This window comes from Syzygium oleosum, unplaced genomic scaffold (assembly GCF_021117445.2).
Source record: "Syzygium oleosum isolate NSW1041296 unplaced genomic scaffold, Sole_v2.1 Sole_v2.02, whole genome shotgun sequence".
Classification (NCBI taxonomy): Eukaryota; Viridiplantae; Streptophyta; class Magnoliopsida; order Myrtales; family Myrtaceae; genus Syzygium; species Syzygium oleosum.
In genome coordinates, this window is record NW_026607486.1 from 6,258,086 (window position 1) to 6,267,394 (window position 9,309).

The 9,309-nt window shown below is 39.7% G+C and overlaps 1 protein-coding gene across 1 annotated transcript; it reads left to right on the top strand.

Moving 5' to 3' along the window:
- Window positions 1-264: 264 nt before the first annotated feature.
- On the top strand, window positions 265-1,201 carry LOC115667589 (UPF0496 protein At4g34320-like). Its single transcript, XM_030589146.2, has 2 exons — window positions 265-671; window positions 939-1,201. The coding sequence occupies exons 1-2, from the start codon at window positions 393-395 to the stop codon at window positions 1,161-1,163; spliced, it is 504 nt and encodes a 167-aa protein (XP_030445006.2). The 5' UTR covers window positions 265-392; the 3' UTR covers window positions 1,164-1,201.
- The last annotated feature ends 8,108 nt before the right edge of the window (window positions 1,202-9,309 follow it).

The following is a 9,309-nucleotide window of genomic DNA, read 5'->3' on the forward strand; positions in this document are numbered from 1 at the left end:
CTTCTATTCCATCTCTCTCTGCGAAATCTGAAAATTGTGATAGCTGATTTTTCATCAGCATTAACAATATCTGAGTATATTTGGTTATTGAGCTACTATTGCTAATGCTAAGGCATTCAATCTCTCCTATTTTCTCTATGCATTGGCTTTTGACTTCATATCCAAACATGCCAATGAGCTTGAGTTGATTTCTAGAGTATGATATCCTAACAATACAAGGTTAAGGTGTTGAGAAATACACATGTTCTGTTTCGAGATAAACTGATGCAGATACCTTGGAAAAATTTAGGTACTCAAACACCTTGGAGAAATTGACGAAATTCAGGGAGACAAGAGACCCCTTGACTGAGTTCTTCGAGATCTTTCAGATTATCCACAAGCAACAAAAGTCCATGCTCGAGAACTTGCAGATCAAGAAGAAGGAGATTGACGAGAAGCTCAAGAGCATACGCACTTGGGCGATTGTCTCAAACATTATACTGGTTGCGACTTTCCAAGCCCTTCTGATCTATACGGTCATGACTGCTGCAGTGGTTGCTCCACCATTCACTGCCGCTTCAGTGGCTGCAGTTGCCTTCCCCATGGATTCGGTGGGCAAGTGGATCGATTCCCTTTGGAAGAATTATGAAGATATATTAGAGGGAGAGAAGGAGGTGATCACCTCAATGCAAGTGAGTACTACAAACCTTTTTTCTCCCTTATTACAGTGACCATTTCCACCATTTCGTCACACCAAGTTAACATCCCCGTTAAGTTCAAAACAATAGTTTCCCCTAGAAGTTCTCACGTCTAACATAATGAACATTTTGAGGCTGGGGTTGATTTTTATGTAGCTGTAAGGATGGGAACAATGTCTTGGAGTCCAAAATGCAATGAACTCTGCAATAGAAGTCACCATGATTTACATGAATAAATTCTTACGACTAAAAGCTCTACAGGCTGGTACCTTTGTTACTCTCCAGGTCCTGGACACAATCAGAGTTCTTATTGACCGTTTGGAGGTACAGATCAAGAGCCTCTTGCACATAGCTGATTTTGCGATTGAGGGGGGACCAGAGGCAGTGAAGCTTGGAATAGAAGACATCAGGAAGAAGCTGAGAGATTTCGTGAAGGATGTCGAAGAACTTGAAAAGCAAGCCGACATGTGCTTCAGAGGATTATGAAGCCCCCCACCAATTGAAATGGTGCCCCTATAGTGCCGTAGAGAACTGTTGCTAAGGGTTTGTTTGATTGTGATGGATGTTATGTGAACCTCAATTGCATTGCCTTCTTAGTTCAATAAAGTGGAAGACATCAACATTTGGCATTTGATTTGTTAATTATCAAAAATTAGTGCAGCTTTTTGACATAAAGGCCTTTATCATCTTCCTGCTTTGGATAGGAATTCTTCGATCCCGAGTTGATGCCAAGGGAAGGTATGATCTTATTACATTTGCTTTGCTACGAGATGCTCGAGAAAGATTCATCAAAGCTGGACATAAAATGAGGTTGGCATATGCATGTAATTGATATGGGTGAGTACTGGAACCAGATCGACCCGAGAACCGAAGCAGCCGGTTCCGGGCAATTTTCGAGGGAACCAGTCTGGTTCTAGGTTCCTAATTTCTTCGTCCAATTATCGGCTCCTAAAATTTAGAATCAATGAAAACCCGTCCAGTTTTAGGTGTGGATCCACCCACTTGGACCACCCGGACCGAACCGATTATTGTATTTTTCTTTTTTAAAATTCTTATTATTAAAACACATTTCTTAAAAGAACTAATGCAGCTTTCATTTTCTTTCTTTTTGTTTTTGTGGAGCAGTAATTTCACCCTTTTGAGGAACAAATTATTTGAAATTCAGTTAATATCACGAAAAACACTAAACTAGTACACCTATGAGAATTTTACCCTAAACTATTTTTTTGACCACCAAAAACCCAAAACTGGTATATATGTGACAAATTTATCCCAAACTAATATTTTGACCACTAAAAACCCTAAACAGGTACATTTGTGACAAATTTATCCTCCGTTAGTTTCCGTTAAATTGAATTAATACCACAAAAAATCACAAACTGGTACACCTATGACAAATGGAGGGTAAAACATAAAACCGGTACATCAGTTAACTGTCGCGTGTCATTTGACAAAGCAATTTTACAGTAAAATTTAACGGAAACAAACTGAAGGTAAATTCGTCACAAGTGTACCAGTGTGAGGTTTTTAGTGGTCAAAAAATTCCTTTAGGGTAAAATTATCATAGGTGTACCAGTTTTGGGTTTTTTGTGGTATTAACCCTTTGAAATTTGGCTAATTCGAAGTGGAACTCTGTAGCCTTCCTGTTTTTTGCTTGCTCATCCAAAGTGTACGAGAACGTGATGGAGATCGCGCTAATTGGCGAAGATGGAGTTGACAGACTACGATGGTAATGTTAGCACCAACAGACGGGAGTAGTGACCGATGGGAAATCTCATTGTTTCCGAACCATCACTTTCACAATAAAAGGCTTTAAAATTCTGCAAAAGGGTTTAACAATGGGAAGGTCAGGCCTCTAATCAAAGCCTCTTTTTTGTCAGAACGGCTTTGATCAAAGCTTCGTATAGTAGCAAACTGCATGTATGGTTACGATCACGAAAGTGCATTGAGAAGAATTTTCGAGACTTGCATTAATCAAAATTCATAAGTACAATGTTGCTTTAGGTTCCCATCAATTAATTTCTTTTCTTATCATATTTTCCCTTTTCTTCTTTATTCTCCTATGGATCCTATTGTCCTTAAAACGGTTCAATTCTTTTCATACTTGTTTTTGCTGGAAAAAAAAGGGGAGTTATACCGCCAGTTCCTAGACTCACTCGAGAACCAAACTAGTCTGATTTGATTTCGAGATCAAGCGGGCTGGTTTCCGGTTCTAGGGTGAGAACCAGCCTACCCTGGAACCAATTTCCCCTAATAATTGATATGTACTATGGGGTCTTTCTATGATTATATTTTTATTTATACCCTAACTCTAATTAATTAATATTATTTATATATATCAAACAACCATAATTAAGGTCAAACCACCATAAACACTCAGTCTCTACTCTCTTTGTGACTTTAAATATCGACAGAGTATCGGAACCGGAAAAAGCATCAAATTCCTCAACATCTCTTCCCCAAATCCACAGTTTTTTTGCTCCTTTTTGTATTTCCGATTCATCCCCAGTTTTTCTTCTTCTCTATTATCTCTTTATCCATCATTTTCTATTTCCATTAATCCCAATTTCTCATTACCTCTACCCCCAACATTCCCAATAGCACGCTCCATCAATCTTGATGTAAACAATTATCTTTTGTGAAAAGCTTTGTTTGAAGCTATTCTATTCTGTAATGATCTACTAGACCATATGGATGGGTCTTTTGCATATCAATCAAAGCTTGTTCTTAATGACAATGGGACTATGGTGGTCGATCCCTCCTATTTCACTTGGGTTAAGAAAGATAAGTGCCTCTGTAGTTTAATCAATTCGACCTTCAAAGTTGAGAATTTTCATGAAGTTCTCAACCTTCGGATATTTCGGGAGGTTTGGGTCGCTCTTAGAAGACGCTTTATCGATCACTGCACTGCCAAGTTAATTGGACTGGAACTTGATTTTAGAATGCCATCAAGAAACCCAATCAGTCCATGTCCGACTATCTTTGAAATTTAAAGCCAATTGCAAACTCTGACACTACAAACAATTGCTCCGTCTTCGACAAGGACTTAAAAGATTCAAGCCCTCAATGGGATCCCCATCTGAGTACGATCCCTTTGTCACACCAAAGTCACCAATAGCCCTACAATTCCTTTGGTGATCTGCCTTCACAACTCCTTATCCAAGAAGAACGATTTCTTCGAAAATCTAATTCCTCATCTTCATTCGATATTCATCATGCTTTGATTAACCATGCCACTACACCCATTCCCCCGTTCCAAGGGTCAGGGGTGGACGTAATTCTAGGGGCAGAAAATCTAGTCAGTGACATGGTAGAAGGTTCTCCACTAATGAATCGGGTTTGCAATCCGCCTATAATTGGTTCAACTCACAGTATCATCAACCCTGAATTTTAATCGCTCCTCTGCCTCTTCTGGTCGGCCCCATTGTGGTCTAAGGCCCTATGTTCCTCCATACACCTAGGGATGCATTCTCAAATCTTGGCCTAATCTTATTTGTCAAAACTATAACGAAAATAGGCACACCGCGCTATAATGTCAACAACTGTTCAACCATGCCTTCACCACCAATGATCTCTCGGAATCCTTCTCAACTCTCTCGATTGGTGAGACTTTTGATCCCATGTGGTATCTTTATAGTGGAGCATGGGCACACATAACTAATGATACACTCCTAAAACCTATAAAGCAAGTTGGTTGGTGATGCTCATTTATTTCCTATAAAGCAAGTTGGTAAAGCTTTTTGACATACTAGTTCTCGATCTTTATTGTTATCTCAAATCTATCATATCCCCAATCTGGCTCACAATATTCTCTTTGTTAATCAACTTTTCCATATAGATTCCCGCACTTTTGATTTTGATGGTTCAACCATTTATTTGAAGGACCAACAAACAGGGAAATTTCTCCTCCAAACTAACTCCTCTCATGGTTTTTATCCGATCTCCAACTCATTGGTATCATCTCACTTGCATCCTATTGTGACGTCCTCCGCCTCCCTCACTCGCTAGCATGCTTGTCTTAGTCATTCTAATAAACAATTTTACTCGTGTTTGCAATTCAAGTTTTAAGACAGTATTTTGAGATTCTTGTTTAGTGGGAAAATCTCATCAATTAACTTTTGAGTCTGTTAGTCATCTTGCATCTTTTCCTTTGGTTGTAATTTATTCTTATGTCTAGACGAGTCCATTTTATCTAAATTTATTGATGACTACTTTCGTTTCACTATGGTCTTTCCCATGAAAAATAAATACAAGATGCCTACACACTTTCATTATGTTGTGTTATAAAAAATCTATGCAATACCAAAACTAAATTTGATAGACCAATGGCATGAGTGAATACACTAGTAATTCATTTTAAACATACTTACATGACAATGGTTTTGTTCAACGTCTTTCTTGTCCACACACCCTATCTCAACATGGCTTGTCCAAACGCAAAATCAAACAATAAGTCAAAATGTCTAATCCATTCTCATATTCCTCCGATATATTGGGCTTATGCTCTTCTCATTATTGTTTACACGATTAATCGCCTTCCCACTTATCCCTTTAATGCTTCTCCTTTCCATTGTTCTATTTTGATTGCCATTTGATTACTCATTCTTTTGTGTTTTTTAATGTTCTTGTTGTCCATTTCTTCCGTCTCATGTCTTCCATAAGTTGGCACCTCATTCCATGCCATGTATATTTTTTGGGTACACATAGAATCGCAAAGGCTATTGTTGTCATGATTGGTCGAGTGATCGTATTATTATCAATTGTCACGTTTGATATGATGAGAATTTTCTCTTTTCATAGAATCCTTCACCCCTTTTAGTCTCGTAACTCACTATTCTATAGTAGCCCCTTCTCTTTTTCTTTCCTCAAATCAGCCGATTCTACCTTCTCCCTCCTCCGGCCCTTTCTCCTCCGATCGGCTCAAACTCCTCATTCGCCTCTCACCTCTTCGCTAGCCCAACCTCCTACCCGCCTCTCTCCACCTCTCAGCCCATCCAACCTACTTCAATGTATTTTTTCCCTACACCGCTTCTCCCTTCGACCAAACTTATTGTGCCCGAACCCCGACTCCTCTCCTGACCCGATTCCTTCCACAACATACCTGAAAGTCCTCTCTAACTTTCTATCTAGAACATTCTTCTCTTAACATCATCCTTTGCAAACTCATGCCAAATCTGGAATTTCTAAATCATATTTATTCTTTATCTCTCTCACTCTTTTCGCGAAGAGACATCGAGTTGCTATTCTTAGGCCATTCTTGAACAACATTGGAAAGTAGTTATCACAGATGTATTTTAACACCTGGTCACCAACCATATGTGGGATCTTGTACCACTTCAAAGCTCATCATGTTTCATGGGCATTTAAGCAGTTGGCGGGACTGGACTATAACAAGACCTTTGACCCGGTCGTTAAACCTACTACAATTCGGGTTGTTCTCTTTATTATGATTTCATTAGGATGGTCCATACATCAATTTGACATCAAAATTGCCTTTTTGCCACACTCAATCCCTCATGAGGAAATTTACATGCACTAACCTCTAGGTTACTCTTATCTTGAGTTCTTGAATCACGTGTGCCATCTACGAAAAGTTTTTTATGGTTTAAAATAGGATACACATGCATGCTTTCATCACTTTTATTATCTCTGCGCTTCACTACGAGTAAGGTTGATCCTTCACTATTCATCAATGCTTCCTCTTGGGGTTGTCTATATAATCTACCATATGTATCATTGTCACGGTCTTTGGTTACACGACTCTTAAAGGAATTTGCTAGGGATTTGGGACCAGTTCACTATTTTCTTGGCATTGAGGCGCATCACTGCACTGATGGTACCCTTTTATCTCTAGCAAAGTATGTTGACGCATTTTTATGCACATTTGACCTCATTAAGGTCAAGCACGTGTCTACTCCCTTGGCCTTAAAGACTTTGTTGTCTGCTAACAATGTTGTAGCTCACTGTGTTGCTAAAATTATTTGTATTCGCCAATTACTTCGTAAGCTTGGGATCCCTTTTTGATTCTCTTGCCATATATTGGGAAATCTTTGCCAGCTACCTTGCTCTCAACTCCATGTTTCATGCTCATACTGAACACATCAAGCTAGACTTTCACTTTGTTCGAGAGCAGATTGCGTCCGCCAATCTACATGTTCACTACGTGCCATAGCAGATCAACTAGCAAACATATTCAATAAGGGACTGCCTAATGTGCAACACATGCTATTGAGATCCAATCCCTAAGTTGTTACACCTATTTCGGATTGAGGGGATATTAATAAGTAATTGATATGTATTACGGAATTTTATTCTAATTGTACCCTAACTGTAATTAATTGTTGTTCAGGCAACCCTAATTAAGGTAAACTCACCATAAACCATTTTTCTCCACTCTCTGTAACTATGTCTCTACTCTCTTTATGATTATAAAGATCAACAATATGATAGTTAAAGGTGGTCACTCTTACAATGATTGACATGTACCTTCTCGTGATAACCTTCTAGGATGACATTTACAAGGATGCTTCCTTGTTAATTTTAAATTTGGAGCTGAGATTATAAATCCACGAGCCTAACTAAGTCACATTACTGCGATCACGTGGACGTCATGTCGAAACCTATGATAAAACGTCCCTTGTTACACTGATAAACAGATGGACCTCTGCAGGTTCGATGAACAATTGGAACTGTAGGGTAGGATGGAAAGTTCTTAATATTCGAAGTTTAAGTAATAAGCCCTTGCTTTTGTTGCTCTTATGTCTAGTTCCATAAGTTGATCAAACAAGTTTAGATGACTAATACAAAACTGAACTGTTGAAAAAAATGGCCAGGTTCTTGCCAAAAGCAGAAATTCTGAGCTACGATAGAATAGTTAACTTCTTGTTGAATTGTGTGTAGAAATCATTATGTTCATGAGAAACGTCTGTTCCAAGTCTGACAACAGATGAAAGCTGCATTAACCGAATGAAAGACCAGACTGCAGAAACTCAGCACAACGAATCATCCATGAGAACAAAAAGGATCCTGCATATACTCCTCATTCAGAGTATTCCTCAATAAAACTACTTGGTAAAAATAGACATCTATAGACTGAAGCATATAGAGTAAGACAAATTTCAGCACTGTTGACGAGAAATAATGGAAGAAGAAATTGCGGATTCTGGATTGTTCTTGATTAATGCTTGGCACTAAGTAATGACAGCTTTGCCAGAGCCAGCAATTGGCCGTGGCCAAATGTTAAAATTGGTTGCAGATGCCAGATATGCACAAACGGAAGAAACATACACTTTAAACGAGATGGATGAGAAAAATGTGAGATATTTAATGTGCAGGTCAAGAAGATAACTCCGATAGCATTCAAAAGGCACTTTATGAGAACTTCGGTTCTGTTCCTGGATCAGGGAAATGGCCTTACAGTGGAAGTGCAAGAGCAACTGGTCCTTGAAGCAGAATGTGTCCATCAGCCAATAAGTGTGGATCAAACACATTGTCCAAGAAAGTGTAAGAAATCAAACCCAAAAGCTTAAGCTATTAGATGGAGAGAGACACGTGTATATAAAAAGCATATAAGACTCATTTGTCAAACGATCTAGGACAATACTTCAATAAAAAGAAAGCCAATGGTACTTGTAGCCAATGGTCACATCATATACTGCAATAGTGGAAAGACCCTTTTCTCAAGCCGAAAGGGACAGGAGACAGGACTTCTTCCACGATTCATTTTCACTGTTAGTAAGGGCCGTTTGGCAAGTTGCTAAATAGTGAAAAATTTTGTTCTTTTATTCCCATAATTAGTTTGGGAACAGAAATCCGTTTGTTAAAATTTTTATGCCCGAGCACAAATTTGCAAAAAATTGTTCCTAGAATCAGTTTTGGAACAGAATCAAGAAGCAAAAAAAAAAATAGCTTCTTGATTCTGGGAACAATTTTTTTCATTTCTGATTCTTCTTTGTTTTCTTCTTCCTCTTGGTTTGTTGTTCTTTGCCTGCCGCCAGCCACCAACAACCAGCCACCGACGACCGGCCACAGGCCAAGGCCGGCGAGGGCGGCTCGCAGCCCCAACGGCAAGGCCTCGCCCAGCCAAGGCGAGGTCGACCTCACTGTCGCCTAGGTCGCAAGGCCGAGCTCGCCGTCGCAACCGGTGAGGGCGGCGGCGAGGACCGCTATCATGCCCCAGACCCTAACGGGCTCGCGACAGCCCTCGAAGGTCGTATTAAACGCGACGTCCCAGGACGCGTCGCCGACCCAAATGACACACGCGAAGACATACGCAAGTGGAAGCGAAAATCTTAAACAACCCAGACAGTAAACGTTGAAGAAGGGGTAGTACTTACACAAACCAATAAATGCATTTCCATTGCATGGCATAACTTACAGCATTCATAAATACACAATAACAACCTAGGCCACTCACTTCAAACCACATTCATCAAAAGGGGGCGGTGGTTGGTGAGCTTAACTCCTCTACAAAAGGAGGCACTCAAAAGATGGGGTAACTTGACCCATCCTCGGTCCCTGAGGTACTCTGGTGGCGTCTCCAAATCAATCATGGTTGCGGATCTGAAATTGTTTGTACTACAGCAATGAGAATAAATCTCAATAAGCAGACAACATAAACCCCACCTAAGCC

Excerpts from the sequence above, each read along its gene's own strand:
- LOC115667589 (XM_030589146.2), top strand. The coding sequence starts at position 393 with ATGCTCGAGAACTTGCAGATCAAGAAGAAGGAGATTGACGAGAAGCTC. Across the intron at positions 672-938 it reads AGGTGATCACCTCAATGCAA|GCTGGTACCTTTGTTACTCT; the intron begins GTGAGTACTACA and ends AAAGCTCTACAG.